This window comes from Vespa mandarinia, chromosome 25 (assembly GCF_050613455.1).
Source record: "Vespa mandarinia isolate Hongniang chromosome 25, ASM5061345v1, whole genome shotgun sequence".
Classification (NCBI taxonomy): domain Eukaryota; kingdom Metazoa; phylum Arthropoda; class Insecta; order Hymenoptera; family Vespidae; genus Vespa; species Vespa mandarinia.
In genome coordinates, this window is record NC_140834.1 from 2,049,857 (window position 1) to 2,071,351 (window position 21,495).

The 21,495-nt window shown below is 26.6% G+C and overlaps 3 protein-coding genes across 5 annotated transcripts; all 3 read right to left on the reverse strand.

The window, feature by feature from the left end:
- Positions 1–450: 450 nt before the first annotated feature.
- Positions 451–4,541, reverse strand: LOC118446660 (odorant receptor 4-like). 2 transcript variants are annotated; one of them, XM_085664210.1, is made up of 7 exons: positions 4,512–4,541; positions 3,222–3,669; positions 2,011–2,296; positions 1,669–1,768; positions 1,472–1,582; positions 695–850; positions 451–557 (listed from the first exon to the last, which is right to left on the reverse strand). In XM_085664210.1, exons 1-7 carry the CDS (start codon positions 4,512–4,514, stop codon positions 507–509), a joined length of 1,155 nt encoding a protein of 384 aa, XP_085520336.1. In that variant the 5' UTR covers positions 4,515–4,541; the 3' UTR covers positions 451–506. The 2 variants fall into 2 exon arrangements, with proteins under 2 accessions (XP_085520336.1, XP_035733488.2); XM_035877595.2 differs by lacking the exon at positions 4,512–4,541 and adding an exon at positions 4,293–4,432.
- A 3,418-nt stretch (positions 4,542–7,959) lies between these two features.
- LOC118446661 (odorant receptor 4-like) lies at positions 7,960–12,184 on the reverse strand. 2 transcript variants are annotated; one of them, XM_085664177.1, is made up of 7 exons: positions 12,107–12,184; positions 10,805–11,252; positions 9,596–9,881; positions 9,196–9,295; positions 9,000–9,110; positions 8,247–8,402; positions 7,960–8,107 (listed from the first exon to the last, which is right to left on the reverse strand). In XM_085664177.1, exons 1-7 carry the CDS (start codon positions 12,125–12,127, stop codon positions 8,057–8,059), a joined length of 1,173 nt encoding a protein of 390 aa, XP_085520303.1. In that variant the 5' UTR covers positions 12,128–12,184; the 3' UTR covers positions 7,960–8,056. The 2 variants fall into 2 exon arrangements, with proteins under 2 accessions (XP_085520303.1, XP_085520304.1); XM_085664178.1 differs by lacking the exon at positions 12,107–12,184 and adding an exon at positions 12,007–12,065.
- A 3,354-nt stretch (positions 12,185–15,538) lies between these two features.
- On the reverse strand, positions 15,539–19,646 carry LOC118446687 (odorant receptor 4-like). The gene is made up of 7 exons (XM_085664195.1): positions 19,616–19,646; positions 18,322–18,769; positions 17,112–17,397; positions 16,784–16,883; positions 16,587–16,697; positions 15,822–15,977; positions 15,539–15,687 (listed from the first exon to the last, which is right to left on the reverse strand). The coding sequence occupies exons 1-7, from the start codon at positions 19,616–19,618 to the stop codon at positions 15,637–15,639; spliced, it is 1,155 nt and encodes a 384-aa protein (XP_085520321.1). The 5' UTR covers positions 19,619–19,646; the 3' UTR covers positions 15,539–15,636.
- Positions 19,647–21,495: the final 1,849 nt, after the last annotated feature.

Genomic DNA, 21,495 nt, shown 5'->3' on the forward strand with positions numbered 1-21,495 from the left:
TCTCCCTAGATAATGTTCAAATTTATCATATTTTATTTAAATTTTTTCCTCCAGAAGGATTTCACGACGATGCCATTCACATTTTTATAATAATATAATTTAATAATAATTAATATAAATTAAATAATAAAATAATTTTTGTATTTCTTTCCTCCTCATTTTTTTCTTCTTCTTATCTTTGTTCTTTCGATTTCTTTTTTTTTTCGTTACAACCTTCAGTTCGTTTTTTATCGCAAGCACGGACGCACAGTCGAGATAACGAGATTGTAAACGAGGAAAAATAAAATACTTTTAATATTACCATTTAGACCAATAAAAGAGAGCTTTTTCTTCTTAAATTAAATGTTTGAAATAAAGAAACGTAACATCGATTATTTAATCAATTTTATTTTTTTGATAAGATGCTCTTTTTATTTTAATTCTTTTTTTAACTTAAATGTAACACTTGAACTTCTCTATTGTTGTTTTTACCTTTCCTCTGTAGGAATTTATTGTTTTTGTTCTCTTTACATAAACGATCGAAGTACGGATAAATACGCCATTGATGTCTTGACAACCTAGAAACGTACGCAAACGTATGAATAAATTATATTAATGATGATTTAGAAGATCATATAAATATATATACATATATTTATGGAGAAAAAAGGACAGGAAAAACGAAAAAAAGAAAAGAAATTTAATTTCTACTCACATCTGTGAATGTAGTCAATGACAGCACGAAAAATTTGCCTACGGTCAGTTGCATTTGCTTTGACGATCGCATCATACAAATGTGCATTAATTTAATCTCCTCTTGCGATATGTTGTACCATTTGCAGTGATAAAATGATTCACCAAAGGATGTACTCTGTAAAATATATTTTTAAACATTTATTAATCTATAATAACAATTATCAATTATTTGCGTCATGGAAGGGGTAGTGGTTGGAACTGGAAACCATGACAGTTCAATAAGAATTATAAAAAGAGAAAAAAGGAGAAAAACATTTGCTTTCAAGGGTGCTCCGGAAGTTACGAATTCCAGAAATTCTCGTATGAGATTTCAAATTTTCTGCAACACAATACATATAATTTATAAATTTTATGAACTTAATATGTATAATATAATATGATAGTGTTCGAATATATACATACATATACACATTGATTTTAAATATAAAAAAATTGTTCTAAAACAATAATATCAAAAGAATGTAATTAGAAAACAAAAATAAATAAATATAATAAATAAGGTATGAAAGAAAAAATATATGAACATATATAAAATTAAAATATAAAAAATAATAGAGAGAAATAAGCAGCTATAAACAAATAGAAATAAATGTAAATGAATTACAAAAATAAATAATTAATGTTTATGTGTTTGTGTGTGTGTGTGTGTGTTTCTTTATTTGAAAGTGTGAAACAATATCATTGTATTATTAGTATAAAATGACTTAATTACGTGCAACTGAGATAATTTACGTACTTCATTAATAAGACACTCTCCGATATAGCAATAAGCCAATACCGTGCATAAAACACGACATGCCACTATGACAAAAGCGATTAACTTTTTTTCTTCTCCTGACGCTATACACTGGAAATAATAATAATTTAATATAATATTTTCTAAAAAATATCTTCTAGAAATAAGCAATAACGAAATGTATATATTAAATTTACAACGAGCGAGTCGTAACCAAGAAGACAAAGATGAAGGGTATTTCCCATTAATTGCTGTAAAATTATTAGGTTGAATTCACTTTCCAAAGAATCAGCTAACCTGAAACAATCTACATAGTATATGTATACATGTATAAATACATACTATGTATATATATATATATATATATATATATATATATATATATGCATATTTTTATTTTGTAAATTTTATTAATGTATTCTCTTAATTATTTTATTCATTATTATTGGTATTATTATTATTATCATCATTTCCTGCACATTATCAATAATATTATTATTATTGTTTTTGTTGTTGTTGTTATTATTTATTATTATTACCGTAATAGACGTATGTGTCTCAAAATTAATTTTTTTATTCGACGTTTACGATTCTCAGGATTGCCCAAAACGTGCTTTACTTTCGAGGAAAGTGCAGAGAAAACACCGCTGAGGTGGAGTGCCAAACTGATTAATAGACAATCAGTTCCGACATAACCGAAGATTAAAATTAGTACTGTTATAAATTGATATATACAAAGACAGATGTAGGTTATCAGATTTGTCGGTTCGATCAGCGGACGAATTTTGTATGGCAATACGTATCCGTAAGATGAATTTGCAAGGACTGTAAGTAACAAAATAATTATAAAAGGAACATTTTATTTTATTAGAAACGTATTTTTTGTTTTTTTAATTAAACGATAACTATAGAAAAAATTTAATTTCTCAATTTTAACTAATAAGAAATGATGTCTGTAAAATCAGTTTCAGATTTTTCTCGATATAATAATATTATGATTTCTTATAATATTATTTGTATTTGCTTTTAGCAAAAAAAAAATAATTTTAGTTATAATTTCTTTTTCTATCTTATGAACATTATTCTTAAGGAAATATATATGGATATGCAATATTTTTCTATTATAAATATTTTTAAAATATACAATAATATTAATTTCTTCTTTTAATAATTGAAATAGAGATAATATTAAAAATTTACTTTAGGTGAATAAAATTTCTGACGTATTCAATTCGGGCACCCGATATATAATAATACTACTTATCTTCTGTTAAAGATAATATATATTTAATGTAAAAGATGTGAAAAAAAGAAAAACAATTAGAAACAGGAAAAATCAACATCAAAACATATTTCAATATATATTAAAATAAAATATTTAAAATTTTCAAAATAATAATAATATAATAAATTGAAATAAAAAATTATACCATTATATATAATTGAAATCAATTATAATATTAAAAATGTATTCACTAAAAATTAAAACAATAAAAGTTGATAGTCGTTACAAAAAAAATTATTGACGAATATGAAAAAGAAGATGATAAATGAAAAGAAATGGAAAATAGTTGAAGAACTTTTACAAAAATTACTGATCCTAATGATAAAAAATAAATAAATAAATAAGTAATTGAATTTAAAAGAAAAAAAATTATTATACGACGAAAAATTAATAAATGAACAAAAGAAAAACAAAAAAAAATCTATTGATCAAATATGATTTCGATTTAATTATAAAAAAATTTACCCATTTCAATGTTGGTAGCTAAAACGGACAGATAATACAGCAAAGCGGCTGTGCTGCTTGCGCCGATACTCAACTTAATTAACTTTATACTAAAATTGTTATAATTTAAAAAGGCGATCTTTTCTTCATCGGTTTTGTATCTTTCTGGAATAAGATCGATTTTGATCTCCTGTAAAATTTCGGCCAAAGAATTGCTTTTTATTCTGCATATGCATATCTTCAATAGCGACATAAGATCGAACAAGTTCTCTTCAAAGCAAGCAATAACATATTCCACATCCGATATGTTATCGCTAATTGAAATGACTCCCATCGTACATTGTATAACCAAGTAAACAGAAAAAAAAATGAAAATCGGTTCGTGAATCTTTTCTGGCCAAATTCCCGCGCAATTTAACGTACGTTTGTTCAAATCTATTATCTTCCTGGCATCGCGAAAGTCAAGCTCCTAAAACAAAGATTTTCTTATTTCTCTTATCCTTTTTCTTTTTCTTTACATCCTTTATTTCTTTTTATTTATTTTTTCGGTTTGTAGTTTTACTTTCTTTTAGTCAATTAATTAAGATAATTAAATCGTTTAGCTTTCTCGAGAGTTATTGATAAATTGAATTTTTATTACATTATTTTTTTTCCCCTTTGGTCTTTTTAATTTAGTCAAATACTACGAAATCGAAATATTATTTTTGCATATATTCCCATTTATAATGCATTTTTTATTTTTTTTTCGATTTTCTAATTAACTAACTATTTTGCTTCCTTGAACTGATCATGATTAATTAAATTTTTCTTGCATATTGTTCCTTTACTTCTTTTTTTTTCATTACCATCTCGAATAACAAAAAAAAAAAAATTAAGAAAATTTCAATATATCCTTCAATATATATTGTCAACATAAGATTTTTATATCTTTTAATATAAATGAAAGAAATACAGAAAAAAATGTCACTCATTACGATTCGCCTTAATAAAATCTTCGTAACTCATTAATTTATTTTTCTTTACTATAACATTTGAATAATAAAATATTGTAAAAATATTATTCAAAATACAGATGGAAGAAAAAAACAACACCTCATATGTTGATTCACTGAGCAAGAAAACAACTCGAGATTTTTTATAATTTAATTAAAAGAGAAAATTATTATTCAAAATCAATTTAACAAAAACACACATGCCTACACACGGCCACTCGTAGTTTTCTGTAATCTTACTTGATCGGAAAAAGAAGAAGAAAACTGATAAGCAGAAAAGAAAGGGAGAAAAAGAATTAATTTTAGAATACGTATTCACCATTGCTAGCAAGGATGACTCATAAAGGAAAAAAACCTATGTAACTTCTAAACACCGATCGACAAAACTTTCTTTAAATGAGTGCATCCAATGATTTATTGATTTAACAATTATCTCTGTAATAGAGCTTCATGAATATTTTCTAATTTTTTTCTCTTTATAAGTTTATATTACTCACACATACACAGGAAGTGCACGTACATTCAATCCAATGAACAAATTGATTGATTTTAAAAATCGAATAATTGCATTTTAATGTACTTCAGACGGACATTTTTCACTCGGATAATTAAAACTTTTTACGGTACGATACGAAACTTTTTTCTATGAATTTTTCGCCATTCTTCTTATATATAATTTGATAAGAAGAAAAAAAATTATCCACGAAAATCACTAAACTCCGTGATGAACGATTTTTATTTGTTTTTCACAATATCTACGTTCCTTTATTTTTTCTCTCTCAAAAAATCACTTGTTAACTTTTGACCCAACACGTGCCTCAACACACTCGCATTACGTGACGAAGTCATGAAAATATTAATAGAAAAAATTTTTGTTAGGACAACGAATGAGTGATCACTTCTTCCTCAGGATACATCACTGATGTGGATCACGTGAGTATCGTGAACTTAACAAATCCCTTCTTTTGGAATTCGTCGTAATTTTTCTTTTCTTATTCCTTTGTTAATGAACGATTGTGATTGAATGTACGTGACAACAACGTATCAATCGAATTCGTGTCGACTAATGCTCGAAGGTTAGAAAATAAATTCGAGAATGAAAGGTCGTGTAGCTTTTGCATTTGTTGAACGGAGGGGGATGTAAGTTATGGAGAGTGGGGGTAAAAGGCAGCAACGAATGAGAGTTTGAGAGTTTCGTCGGTGATGGATAATTGTTTATAATAACCTCGGATATTTTTTTCTTTTTAATTTTCGAAACTTTCCGAAACTTCTTTCTGATTCTTCGTCGCTTCGTTTCGCTCTGCTTTTCTTTTCCCTTTTTTTTTGTTTCCTTGCATTGCAATTATCTTACCTACACTGTGTCTAACTTCGGTCTGTCTTTCTTTTCTTTTTTAATAGATGGAACGTGTTCTTTCGAACGTTTACCGTACGAAGAAACGTTTGTCAAAAGTAATTTAATGATCGTTCGAAGAGGCATATGCATTATGGGAAAAAGTATGTGCAATTATTAGTATAACGTGTGCAATACAATGGTAAAGCAGTGTATTTGACGGTTCACGTTAAGGAAAGTTTTGTGTTTAGTTTACACTATTTCATATTTTCATTTACGTTTTGTTTTAAAATGTAGATCGCTATGGTAAATTTTACGATCCACTTGGAGGATTTCGAATTATTTTTTATAATCGTGATCACCAATTTATATTACGATATGTAGTGTGAACAGTACGGACGATTTTAAGACATTTCTATTTCTTTTTTTTTTGTTATATATAATAGTGCTTCGTCGAAAGTTTAATTAAAGATTAAAAAAATTTGAAAAGTTTTTGTATAATACTGGACATTACCCACTTATGCTACTGTAAGTAATGTTATTAATTTAAACAATTTCGCAATTGGTTTTTTATTCTATTTTATTTTTTTAATAATGTTATGTTACGGGATAAGCTCCGCGATCAGTTTAGACGTTTCTGAAATTTCTCTTCTCTTTTATCTGTTTACTTTTTTATAGTAATTCTTAGGCTCTTAAAGGACGTATGTACTCACAAGATCTACGGACAGGGAGTGCGCGCGAGAGAGAGAGTGAGAGGATAAATGTGGCTCAGCCATTATTTCATGAATCAGCCCATGTGATCTGGACCCATTAACTATTGGACAAATGTTTGCGTATAGTAACACATTTACTAGCACTAGGATTGGTAACACATGTAAAACAGGTATAATGAATACAGGTTCTACACGGATGCTGCTTTTAAGAAGGAATAATAATTAATAAATAATTATCATTGATGGTTCACTTTAAGCATTTGAGTATTCTGAAAGATCTATGGACATAGAAATCGATGGAATCGGTAAGATACCCCGCAATGAAAGCGCATAATCTGAAATTGCAAGAACTGAAATTAGCACACAAATTTAAATATATCTAATAATTTTACAATTTCAATGTAAACTCAATTAATCCGATAAGTTATTCATTTTTCTTGTTTCATTTTTGAGTTCAGTTCTCTTTATATGAATGATATTTCTTTTTTCTTTTTTTCCATATATATATATGGAAGTAATGATGACAATTTTATTTAAAAAAATTTAAATACACTAATATTAAAAATATAATAATTTTTAAATATTATACATACATATATATATATATATATATATATATATATATATATATTTAAGAATTACATTATAATACAAAAAATTAAATATTTTTATAATTGTGCGTATATAAATTTGAAAAAAAGAAATATATATATATCCATAGAATGTAGTAAAGCATAATGATTTGACAATAGTTTACATCGTCGTTATATTGAAGTTGTCGATGCGATTTTCGACAATGTGTCCTATGTGTGATTGTAACGATAATAGATTCAACATTTCTCGTTGTTTTTGAAGTATCTTCGGTCATTGACAATTTCGATCTTGATGGTGATGATCAAAGTTACCATAATCAGATAAAGTCGAATAATTATTAACTTTAACAACGATACACACGCCACTAAAGTTTACATAAAGATTCTGTAACATGAGATAAAGGTCGTCTATTATATCGTAATAATCCATATATCCCAATGTGATTTTTATCCAGCAATAAACGGGATAAATTGCATATCAATCGTAACTAATTCTCAATGGCCATACACTACCGATCGTGTAGTATCTCTCGTGAAGTAGAAAAAGGTTCACGATCTCGAATGGTTTGAAGTGAAAGTAATCAAACAAAAAAAGAAAAAACATGAAAGAATTGAAAATAAAAAGAAGGCAACAGATTCAAAGGAAGAGTGATATATGTTATCCTCTTGAGTCTTCAATACTTCAACTTGTTACATTACAAAAAAGGAAACAGAAAAGAAAATGATCTTCGAGAGATATCTCCATCGATAATGTTAAAATTTATCATGTTTTATTTAAATTTTTTGCTCCAGAAGGATTTCACGACGATGTCATTCACATTTTTATAATAATATAATATAATTGAAATAATAAAATTATTTTTATATTTCCTTCCTTCTCATTTTTTCTCTTTATGTTATCTGTGCTCTTTCCATTATTCTTTTTTTCGCTACGACGTTCAGTTCGGTTTTTATCGTAAGCACGGACGCACGGTCGAAATAACGAGATTGTAAACGAGGAAAAAAAAATACTTTTAATATTACTATTTAGATCAATAAAAGAAAGCTTTTTCTTCTAAAATTAAGTTTTGGAAATAAAGAAACGTAACATTGACTATTTAATTAATTTTATTTTTTTAATAAGATGCTCCTTCCTTTTAAAATTTCTTCTAATTTAAATGTAACACTTAAAGTACTCTATTGTTTTTTTTTACCTTTCTTCTTTAGTATTTTGCTGTTATCGTTCTTTTTACATAAACGTTCGAAGCACGGATAAGTATGCCATTGATGTCTTCACAACCTAAAAACGTATGAGAACATATGAATAAAGGATTTTAATAATGATTCAGAAGATTATATAAATATATATACATATATATTTATGGTGAAAAAAGGACAGAAAAAACGAAAAAAAGAAAAGAAATTTAATTTTTACTCACATCTGTGAATGTAGTCAACGACAACACGAAAAATTTGCCTACGGTCAGTTGCATTTGCTTTGACGATCGCACCATACAAATGTGCATTAATTTAATCTCCTCTTGCGATATGTTGTACCATTTGCACTGATAAAATGATTTACCAAAGGATGTACTCTGTAAAGTATGTTTTTAAACATTTATTAATCTGTAATAACAATTATAAATTATTTGCGTCAAAGAAGGGATAGTGGATGAAACTGGAAACCATGACAGTTCAATAAGAAATATAAGAAGAGAAAAAAAGGAGAAAAAAATTTGCTTTCAGGTATGCTCCGGTAGTTACGAATTCCAGAAATACTCATATGAGATGTCAAATTTTTTGCATCACAGTACACATAATTTATAAATTATAAGAATTTAGTATGTATAATGTAATATAGATCTGTGCAAATATATACATATATATACATATATATATATATATATATATATATATATATATATATGTATTTTTATATATAAAAAATTTTTCTAAAGAAATTATATCAAAAGAATGTAATTAGAAAATAATAATAAATAAATATAAAAAATAATAGAGAGAAATAAGTAGCTATAAACAAATAGAAATAAATGAATTACAAAAATAAATAATTAATGTTTATGTGTTTGTGTGTGTGTGTGTGTGTTTCTTTATTTGAAAGTGTGAAACAATTTTATTGTATTAGTAGTATAAAATGACATAATTGGGTGGAAATGAGATAATTTACGTACTTCATTAATAACACACTCTCCGATATAGCTGTAAAGTAATAGCGTGCTTAAAACACGACATGCAATTAATACAATAGAGATTAACTTTGCTTGCTCTCCTGCCGCTATACACTGGAAATAATAATAATTTAATATAATATTTTCTAAAAAATATTTTCTAGAAATATGCAATAAAAAATGTATATGTTAAATTTACAGCGAGCGCGTCGTAACCAAGAAGACAAAGGTGAAGAGTACTTCCCATTAATTGTTGTAAAATTAGTAAGTTGAATTCACTTTCCAAAGAATCAGCTAACCTGAAACATTCTACATAGTATATGTATACATATATAAATATATATTATATATTTATATATATATATATATATACATATATATATATATATATATATATATATATATATATATATATACATTCATATATTTATATATATGCATATTTTTATTTTGTAAATTTCATTAATGTGTCCTTTTATTTATTTTATTCATTATTATTGGTATTGTTATTAATATCATCATCATCCGCCACATTATTAATACTATTATTATTATTGTTTTTGTATTTTGTTGTTGTTGTCATTATTTATTATTATTACCGTACTAGACGTATGTGTCTTAATATTAATTTCTTTATTCGACGTTTACGATTCTCCGGATTGTCCAAAACGTGCTTTACTTTGGAGGAAAGTGCAGAGAAAACACCGCTGACATGGAGTACCAAACTGATTAATAGACAATCAGTTCCGACATAACCGAAGACTGTAATTAGTACTGTTATAAATTGATATAGACAAAGACAGATGTAGATTATTAGATTTGTCGGTACTATCAGCGTACGAATTTTGTATGGCAATACGTATCCGTAAGATGAATTTGCAAGGACTGTAAGTAACAAAATAATTATAAAAGGAACATTTTATTTTATTAGAAACGTATTTTTTGTTTTTTTTATTAAACGATAACTATAGAAAAAATTTAATTTCTCAATTTTAACTAATAAGAAATGATATCCGTAAAATCAATTTTAGATTTTTCTTGACATAATAATATTATAATTTCTTTTGATATTATTTGTAATTGCTTTTAACAAGAAAAAAAAATAATTTTAGTTATAATTTCTTTTTTTATCTTATGAACATTATTCTTAACGAAAAATATAAGGATATGCAATATTTTTCTATTATAAATATTTTTAAACCGTACAATAATATTAATTTCTTTTTTTAATATTTGAAATAAAAGTAATATTAAAAATTTATTTTACGGAATTAAAATTTCTAACGTTTTTATTTCTGACATCCGATATATAATTATACTATCTTCTGTTAAAAATAATATATATTTAATGTAAAAGATATAAAAAAAATAAAAACTATTAGAAATAAAAAAAATCAACATAAAAATATACTTCAATTTATATTAAAATAAAATATTAAAAATTTTCAAAATTATAATAATATAATAAATTGAAATAAAAAATTATACAATTATATATAATTGAAATAAATTAGAATATTAAAAATATATTCACTAAAAATTAAAACGATAAAAGTCATCAGTCGTTACAATAAAAATTATTCACGAATATAAAAAAGAAGATGATAAATGAAAAGAAATTGAAAATAGTTGAAGAACTTTTACAAAAATTACTGATCCTAATGATAAAAAATAAATAAATAAATAAGTAATTGAATTTAAAAGAAAAAAAATTATTATACGACGAAAAATTAATAAATGAACAAAAGAAAAACAAAAAAAAATCCATTGATCAAATATGATTTCGATTTAATTATAAAAAAATTTACCCATTTCAATGTTGGTAGCTGAATGGGACAGATAATACAGCAAAGCGGCTGTGCTGCTTGCTCCTATACTCAACTTAACGAGCTTTAGACTAAAATTGTTATAATTTAAAAAAGCAATCTTTTCCTCATCGGTTTTGTATCTTTCTGGAATAAGATCGATTTTGACTTGCTTTAAAATTTCGGCCAACGAATTGCTATTAATTCTGCATATGGATATCTTCAATAGCGTCATAAAATTGAACAAGTTCTCTTCAAAGCAAGCAATAACATATTCCATATCCGATATGTTTTCGGTAATCGAAATGACTCCCATCGTACATTGTATAACCAAGTAAACAGAGAAAAAAATGAAAATCGGCTCGTGAATCTTTTCTGGCCAAATTCCCGCGCAATTTAACGTACGTTTGTTCAAATCTATTAACTTCCTGGCATCGCGAAAGTCAAGCTCCTGAAACGAACATTCTCTTATTTCTCTTATTCTTTTTTTTTATCTTTATCTTTACATCCTTTATCTTTTTTTAAATTATTTTTTTGTTTCTAGTTTTTCTTTCTTTTAATCAATTATTTAAGTTAATTAAATCGTTTAACTTTTTCGAGAGTTATTGATAAATTGAATTTTTCTTGCATTATGTATTTTTGTTTCCTTTTAGTCTTTCTAAATTAGTCAATTACTACGAAATCGAAATATTATTTTTGCAAATATTCCCATTTATAATACATATTTTATTTTTTTTCGATTATCTAATTAACTATCTATTTTGCTTCCTTGAAGTATAATGATTAATTAAATTTTTCTTGCATATTTTTCATTTACTTTTTTTTGTTTTCATTACTATGTCGTATAATAATAAGAAATTAAGAAAATTTTTATTATTTATCCTTCAATATAGATTTTCAATATAAGATATTTTAATAGAAATCAAAGAAATACAGAAAAAACTGTCATTGATTACGATTCGTCTTATAGAAAATTTTCATAATTCAATAATTTATTTTTCTTTACTATAACATTTGAATAGTAAAATATTGTAAAAGTATTATTCAAAATACAGATGGAAGAAAAAAACAACACCTCATATGTTGATTCACTGAGCAAGAAAACAACTCGAGATTTTTTATAATTTAATTAAAAGAGAAAATTATTATTTAAAATCAATTTGACAAAAACAAAAGCGCACATGCGTATGCACGGCCACACGTACCCTTTTGTAATCTTACTTGATTGAAAAAAGAACAAGAAAACTGATAAACGGAAAAGAAATGATAAAAAAAAAAAAAATGAATTTTAGAATACATATTCACCATTGCTAACAAGGACGACATATATAGGAAAGAAAACTATGTAACTTCTAAACACCGATCGAGAAAACTTTCTTTAAATGAGTGCACCCTATGATTTATTCATTCAACAATTATCTCTGTAATAGAGCTTCATGAATATTTCCTAATTTTTTCTCTTTATAGCTTTATGGTAGGCACATATGGACGTGAGTGGAGACACATTCACTACCATACACAAACTGATTGGTTTTAAAAATTGATTAATTGCATTTTATTGCACTTCAAACGAACATTTTCCATTCGAATCATTAAAACTTTTTAGTGTACGATAGAAAAGTTCATTCTATAAATTATTCTCTGTTCTTCTTGTATTCAATTTGATAAGAGGAAAAAAAAATTATCCACAAAAATCACTAAACGTCGTGGTGAACGATATTTATTCGTTTTTCACAATTTATTCGTTCTTTTCTTTTTTCTCTATCAAAAAATCACTTGTTAACTTTTCACCCAACACTTGCCTCAACACACTCGCATAACGTGACGAAGACATGAAAATATTAGCAAAATAATTTTTCCTAGGACAACGAATGAGTGATCACTCCTTCCTTTGGATACATCACTGATGTGTATCACGTGAGTATCGTGAACTTAACCAATTCTTTCTTCTCGAATTCGTCGTAATTTTTCTTTATTTATTCTTCTGTTAATGAACGTTTGTTATAGGTAGTACGAGACAACAACGTATCAATCGAATTCGAGTCGACTAATGCTCGAAGGTTAGAGAATAAATTCGAGAATGAAAGGTCGTGTAGCTTTTGCACTTTTGGATAGAGGGGGATGTAAGTTATGGTGAGTGGGGGTAAAAGGCAGGAACGAATGAGAGTTTGAGAGCTTCGCGGGTGGGTGGGTAATGGTATATAATAACATCGGATAATTTTTTCTTTTTAATTTTCGAAACTTTCCGAAACTTCTTTCTGATTCTTCGTCGTTTCGTTTCGCTCTGCTTTTCTTTTCCCTTTTTTTGTTTCCTTGCATTGCAATTATCTTACCTACACTGGGTCTAACTTCGGTCTGTCTTTCTTTTCTTTTTTAATGGGTGGATCTTCTTTCGAACGTTTACCGTACGGAGAAACGTTTTTCAAAAGTAAGAATTTAATGATCGTTCGAAGAGGCATATTCATTATAGGAAAAAGTATGTGCAAGGATTAGTATAGCGTGTACAATGAAATGGTAAAGCAGTGTAGTTGAAGGTTCACGGTAAGGAAAGCGTTGCGTTTTGTTTAGACTGTTTTGTATTTTCATTTTCGTTTTCTTTTGAATTGTAGATCGTTATGATAAATTTCACGATCCACTTAGAGGATTCTGAATTTCTTTTTATAGTCGTAATCGTTAATTTATGTTACGTTAAACTTTTGTGAAAAGTTCAGGCGATTATAAGACATTTCTATTTTTTTTTTTTTTTGTATATAATAGTGTTTCGTCGAGAGTTTAATTAAAGATTAGAAAATTTTGACAAGTGTTTATATAATACTGGACATTACCCATTTATGCTACTGTAAGTAATGTTATTAATTTAAACGATTTCGCAATTTCTTTTTTATTCTATTTTATTTTTTTAATTACGTTGTCCCCGTGTTATGTTATGGGATAGGTTTTGCGACAAGTTCAGACGTTTCTGAAATGTCTCTACTCTTCTTTCTTTGTCTTTTTTGTAGTAACTCTTAAACTTTTAAAGGACGTATGTACACTTCAAGATTTACGGACAGGGAGTGCGAGAAAGAGAGAGAGAGAGACACAGAGAGAGGTTAAATGCGTCTCAGCCATATTTCGTGATGTCTAAGATCAGTAACACATGTAGAACAAGTATAATGAATACAGGTTTTACATGGATACACCTTTTAAGAAGGAATAATAATTAATAAATAATAATCATTGATGGTTCTCTTTAAGCATTTGAGTATTCTGAAAGATCTATGGACATAGAAATCGATGGAATCGGTACGATACCCCGGAATGGAAGCGCATAATCTGAAATTGCAAGAACTAAAATTAGCACTCAAATTTAAATATATCTAATAATTTTACAATTTCAATGTGAACTCAATTGATCGGATGTTATTCATTTTTCTTAATTTATTTTGCAGTTCAGTTTTCTTTATATGAATGATGTCTCTTTTGTTTTTTTCTCCATATATATATATATATGGAGGTAATGACGAAAATTTTATTTTATAAAATTTTAATACACTAATATTAAAAATATATTAATGTTTAAATATTACACACACACACATATATATATATATACATATTTAAAAATTACATTATAATACAGAAAATTAAATATTTTTATAATTGTGCGTATATACACTTGAAAGAAATATATATATATATATATATATATATATATATATATATATCCATAGAATGTAGTAAAGCATAAAGATTTGGCAATAGTTTACATCGTCGTTATATTGAAGTTGTCGATGCGATTTTCGAAAGTGTGATCTATATGTGATTGTAACGATAATAAACTGAACGATTCTTGTTGATTTCTAGGTATCTGCCGTCCTTGACAATTTCGATCTTGATAGTGATGATCAATGTTACAAAAATCGGATGAAAACGAAGAATTATTATCAGTAACACCCACAAACTCGGTACTTAAGTTTCCAAAAGATTCTCTGCCATAAAATAAGCGTCGTCTATTATAACGTACAAATCGATATGTGCCAATGTGATTTGTATCGAGCAATAAACGGCATATATTGCATATTAATCGTAACTATTTCTCAATGGCCATACACTAGCGATCGCGAAGTATCTCTCGTGAAGTAGAAAAAGGTTCACGATCTTGAATGGTTTGAAGTGAAAGTAATCAAACAAAAAAAGAAAAAACATGAAAAAATTGAAAATAAAAAGAAGCAACAGATTGAAAGGAAGAGCGATATATGTTATCCTCTTGAGTCTTTAATACTTCTTCGACTTGTTACATTACAAAAAAGGAAACAGAAAAGAAAATGATCTTCGACCGATATCTTCATAGATAATGTTCAAATTTATCATATTTTATTTAAATTTTTTTCTCCAGAAGGATTTCACGACGATGCCATTCACATTTTTATAATAATATAATTTAGTAATAATTAATATAATTTAAATAATAAAATTAATTTTGAATTTCCATCCATTTCATTTTTTCTCTTTATGTTATCTGTGCTCTTTCGATTATTCTTTTTTTCGCTACGACGTTCAGTTCGGTTTTTATCGAAAACACGGACGCACGGTCGAAATAACGAGATTGTAAACAAGGAAAAATAAAATCTTTTTAATATTATCATTTAGATCAATAACAGTGTGCTATTTCTTCTTAAATTAAATGTTTGAAATAAAGAAACATAACATCGACTATTTCATCAATTTTATTTCTTTGATAAGATACCCTTCCTATTTTTCATTTTCCGTTTTCTCTATTTGAATGTAACACTTAAAGTTCTTTATTGTTTTTTTTTTTACCTTTCCTCTTTAGTATTCTGCTGTTATTGTTCTTTTTACATAAGCGTCCGTAGTACGGAAAAATACGCCATTGATGTCTTCACAACCTAAACACGTATGAGAACATATGAATAAAGGATATTAATGATGATTCAGAAGATTATATAAATATATATATATATTTATGGTGAAAAAAGGACAGAAAAAACGAAGAAAAGAAAAAAATTTAATTTTTACTCACATCTGTGAATGTAGTCAACGACAACACGAAAAATTTGCCTACGGTCAGTTGCATTTGTTTCGACGATCGCACCATACAAATGTGCATTAATTTAATCTCCTCTTGCGATATGTTGTACCATTTGCATTGATAAAATGATTTACCAAAGGATGTACTCTGTAAAATATGTTTTTAAACATTTCTTAATCTGTAATAAAAATTATCAATTGTTTGCGACAGCGAAAGGGGTGAGGAATGGAACTGGAAACCATGACAGTTCAATCAGAATTATAAAAAGAGAAAAAAAGGAGAAAAAAATTTGTCTTCAGATATGCTTTTGAAGTCATGAATTCCAGAAGTTAGCAAATGTGATGTTAAATTTTTTTGCAACACAATACATATAATTTATAAATTATATGAATTTAGTATGTATAATATAAATCTTTTTAAATATATACATATATATATACATTGATTTTTAAATATAAAAAAATTGTTCTAAAACAATAATATCAAAAGAATGTAATTAGAAAATAGAAATAATAAATATAATAAATAATGTATCAAAGAAAAAATATATGAACATATATAAAATTAAAATATAAAAAATAATAGAGAGAAATATGTAGCTATAAACAAATAGAAATAAATGTAAATGAATTACAAAAATAAATAATAAATGTTTATATGTTTGTGTGTGTTTCTTTATTTGAAAGTGTGAAACAATATTATTCTATTAGTAGTATAAAATGACTTAATAACGTGCAACTGAGATAATTTACGTACTTCTTTAATAAGACATTCTCCGATATAGCAATAAGCCAATACCGAGGTTAAAGCACGACATGCAACTATGACAAAAGCGATTAACTTTTTTTGCTCTCCTGCCGCTATAAACTGGAAATAATAATAATTTAATCTAATATTTTCTAAAAAATATCTTCTAGAAATAAGCAATAACGAAATGTATATGTTAAATTTACAACGAGCGCGTCGTAACCAAGAAGACAAAGATGAAGGGTACTTCCCAATAATTGTTGTAAAATTAGTAGGTTGAATTCACTTTCCAAAGAATCAGCTAACCTGAAACACTCTACATAGTATATGTATACATGTATAAATACATATCATATATATATATATATATATATATATATGCATATTTTTATTTTGTAAATTTTATTAATGTATTCTCTTAATTATTTTATTCATTATTATTGGTATTATTATTATTATCATCATTTCCTGCACATTATCAATAATATTATTATTATTGTTTTTGTTATTGTTGTTATTATTTATTATTATTACCGTAATAGACGTATGTGTCTCAAAATTAATTTTTTTATTCGACGTTTACGATTCTCAGGATTGCCCAAAACGTGCTTTACTTTCGAGGAAAGTGCAGAGAAAACACCGCTGAGATGGAGTGCCAAACTGATTAATAGACAATCAGTTCCGACATAACCGAAGATTAAAATTAGTACTGTTATAAATTGATATAGACAAAGACAGATGTAGGTTATCAGATTTGTCGGTTCGATCAGCGGACGAATTTTGTATGGCAATACGTATCCGTAAGATGAATTTGCAACGACTGTAAGTAAGAAAATAATTATAAAGGAAACATTTCGTTTTATTAGAAACGTATTATTTTTTTGTTTTTTTTTATTGAACGATAACTATAGAAATGATTTATTTTCTCTATTTTAACTAATAAGAAATGATATCTGTAAAATCAATTTCAGATTTTTCTCGAAATAATAATATTATAATTTCCTATGGTATTATTTGTAATTGCATTTAGCAAAAAAAAAATAATTTTAGTTATAATTTCTTTTTTTATCTTATGAACATTATACTTAACGAAAAATATTAAGATATTCAATATTTTTCTATAAAAGAAATTTTTTAAACGGATGATAATATTAATTTTTTTTTAATTAATTTGAAATAAAAATAGTATTAAAAAGTTATTTTACGTGATTATTATTTCAAAGGTTTCTATTTCGAACAACCGATATATAATTATACTAACTATCTTCTGTTCAGATAATATATATTTAATGTAAAAGATATAAATAAGAAGAAAAACAATCAGAAACAAGAAAAATCAACAAAAATATATTTCAATATATGTTAAAATAAAGTATTTTAAATTTACAAAATTATAATACTGTAATAAAGTGAAATAAAAAATTATACAATTATATATAATTGAAATAAATTAAAATATTAAAAATATTTTCACAAAAAATTAAAACAATAAAAGTCGACGATCGTTACAATAAAAATTATTCTCGAATAATAAAAGATAATAAATAAAAAGAAAAGGAAAATAGTTGAAGAACATTTACAAAAATTACTGATCCTAATGATAAAAAATAAATAAACAAATAAGTAATTGAATTTAAAAGAAAAAAAATTATTATACGACGAAAAATGAATAAATGAATAAAAGAAAAGCAGAAAAAAATCCATTAGTTATATATGATTTCGATTTAATTATAAAAAAATTTACCCATTTCAATGTTGGTAGCTAAAACGGACAGATAATACAGCAAAGCGGCTGTGCTGCTTGCGCCCATACTCAACTTAATGAACTTTATACTAAAATTGTTATAATTTAAAAAGGCGATCTTTTCCTCATCGGTTTTGTATCTTTCTGGAATAAGATCGATTTTGACTTCTTTTAAAATTTCGGCCAACGAACTGCTATTCATTCTGTATATGGATATCTTCAATAGCGCCATAAAATCGAACAAGTTCTCTTCAAAGCAAGCAATAACATATTCCACATTCGATATGTTATCGGTAATCGTGATGACTCCCATCGTACATTGTATAATCAAGTAAACAGAGAAAAAAATGAAAATCGGCTCGTGAATGTTTTCTGGCCAAATTCCCGCGCAATTTAACGTACGTTTGTTAAAATCTATTATCTTCCTGGCATTGCGAAAGTCAAGCTCCTAAAACAAAGATTTTCTTATTTCTCTTATCCTTTTTCTTTTTCTTTACATCCTTTATTTCTTTTTATTTATTTTTTCGGTTTCTAGTTTTACTTTCTTTTAATCAAGATATTATTAATTAAGATAATTAAATCGTTTAGCTTTCTCGAGAGTTATTGATAAATTGAATTTTTATTATATTATTTTTTTTGTCCCTTTGGTCTTTTTAAATCAGTCAATTACTACGAAATCGAAATATTATTTTTGCATATATTCCCATTTATAATGCATTTTTTATTTTTTTTTCAATTATCTAATTAACTAACTATTTTGCTTTCTTGAAGTATAATGATTAATTAAATTTTTCTTGCATATTGTTCCTTTACTTCTTTTTTTTTTACTATCTCGTATAACAAAAAAAAAAAAATTAAGAAAATTTCAATATATCCTTCAATATATATTGTCAATATAAGATCTTTATATCTTTTAATATAAATGAAAAAAATACAGAAGAAAATGTCATCCATTACGATTCGTTTTATGAAAAATTTTCATAACTCAATAATTTATTTTTCTTTACTATAACATATGAATAGTAAAAAATTGTAAAAATATTATTCAAAGTACGGACGGAAGAAAAAAACAACGCGTCATTTGTTGGTTCATTTAATAAAAAACGTTTCGTGATTTTTTATAATTTAATTAAAAGAGAAAATTATTATTCAAAATCAATTTAACAAAAACACACATGCCTATACACGGCCGCACGTAGTTTTCTGTAATCTTACTTGATCGAAAAAAGAACAAGAAAACTGATAAGCAGAAAAGAAAGGGAGAAAAAAAATTAATTTTAGAATACGTATTCACCATTGCTAGCAAGAACGACTCATAAAGGAAAAAAAACTATGTAACTTCTAAACACCGATCGACAAAACTTTCTTTAAATGAGTGCATCCAATGATTTATTGATTTAACAATTATCTCTGTAATAGAGCTTCATGAATATTTCCTAATTTTTTTCTCTTTATAAGATTATATTACTCACACATACACACGAAGTGCACGTACATTCAATCCCATGCACAGGCTCATCGATTTTAAAAATCGATTAATTGCATTTTATTGCACTTCAAACGAACATTTTCCATTCGAATCATTAAAACTTTTTAGTGTACGATAGAAAAGTTCATTCTATAAATTATTCTCTGTTCTTCTTGTATTCAATTTGATAAGAGGAAAAAAAAATTATCCACAAAAATCACTAAACGTCGTGGTGAACGATATTTATTCGTTTTTCACAATTTATTCGTTCTTTTTTTTTTCTCTATCAAAAAATCACTTGTTAACTTTTCACCCAACACTTGCCTCAACACACTCGCATAACGTGACGAAGACATGAAAATATTAGCAAAATAATTTTTCCTAGGACAACGAATGAGTGATCACTCCTTCCTTTGGATACATCACTGATGTGTATCACGTGAGTATCGTGAACTTAACCAATTCTTTCTTCTCGAATTCGTCGTAATTTTTCTTTATTTATTCTTCTGTTAATGAACGTTTGTTATAGGTAGTACGAGACAACAACGTATCAATCGAATTCGAGTCGACTAATGCTCGAAGGTTAGAGAATAAATTCGAGAATGAAAGGTCGTGTAGCTTTTGCACTTTTGGATAGAGAGGGATGTAAGTTATGGTGAGTGGGGGTAAAAGGCAGGAACGAATGAGAGTTTGAGAGCTTCGCGGGTGGGTGGGTAATGGTATATAATAACATCGGATAATTTTTTCTTTTTAATTTTCAAGACTCTCCGAAACTTCTTTTGGTTTCTTCGTCGTTTCGTTTCGTTCTTCTGTTCTTTTCATTTTTTTTTTTGTTTCTTTGGATTGCAATTATCTTACTTACATTGTATCTAACTTTGGTCTGTGTCTTTTTTTTCTTTTTTAATAGATGGAACGTCTTCTTTCGAATGGTTACAGAAAGAAAAGACGTATTTTAAAAGTAAGAATTTAATGATCGTTCGAAGAGGCATATGCATTATAATGGGTACCTATAGAATAAAGTATGTGCGTGCATTAGTATAGCGTGGGCAATAAAATGGTAAAGCAGTGTATTTGACGGTTCACGCTAAGGAAAGTTTGGTGTTTAGTTTACACTATTTTATATTTTCATTTACGTTTTGTTTTAAAATGTAGATCGTTATGATAAATTTTACGACCCACTTAGTGGATTTCGAATTCTTATTTATAATCGTGATCGCCAATTTATATTACGATATAGTAGTGTGAACAGTACAGACGATTTTAAGACATTTCCATATTTTTTTGTTGTAAATAATAGTGCTACGTCGAAAGTTTAATTAAAGATTAGAAAATTTATCAAAAGTTTTCATATAATACTGGACATTACCCATTTATGCTACTGTAAGTAATGTTATTAATTTAAACAATTTCGCAATTGTTTTTTTATTCTATTTTATTTTTTTAATAATGTTATGTTACAGGATAAGCTTCGCGATCAGTTTAGACGTTTCTGAAATTTCTCTTCTCTTTTATCTGTTTACTTTTTTATAGTAATTCTTAGGCTCTTAAAGGACGTATGTACTCACAAGATCTACGGACAGGGAGTGCGCGCGAGAGAGAGAGAGTGAGAGGATAAATGTGGCTCAGCCATTATTTCATGAATCAGCCCATGTGATCTGGACCCATTAACTATTGGACAAATGTTTGCGTATAGTAACACATTTACT

Coding starts and splice junctions, on each gene's coding strand:
- LOC118446660 (XM_085664210.1), bottom strand. Junction 1,769..2,010: donor AGACACATACGTCTATTACG/GTAATAATAATA, acceptor AGATTGTTTCAG/GTTAGCTGATTCTTTGGAAA. Junction 1,583..1,668: donor TTGGTTACGACTCGCTCGTT/GTAAATTTAATA, acceptor TATTATTTCCAG/TGTATAGCGTCAGGAGAAGA.
- LOC118446661 (XM_085664177.1), bottom strand. CDS start 12,127: ATGTCGTCCTTGTTAGCAATG. Junction 8,403..8,999: donor GAGAGTGTGTTATTAATGAA/GTACGTAAATTA, acceptor CATACTTTACAG/AGTACATCCTTTGGTAAATC. Junction 8,108..8,246: donor CGTTGACTACATTCACAGAT/GTGAGTAAAAAT, acceptor ATACGTTTTTAG/GTTGTGAAGACATCAATGGC.
- LOC118446687 (XM_085664195.1), bottom strand. Junction 16,698..16,783: donor TTGGTTACGACGCGCTCGTT/GTAAATTTAACA, acceptor TATTATTTCCAG/TTTATAGCGGCAGGAGAGCA. Junction 15,978..16,586: donor GAGAATGTCTTATTAAAGAA/GTACGTAAATTA, acceptor CATATTTTACAG/AGTACATCCTTTGGTAAATC.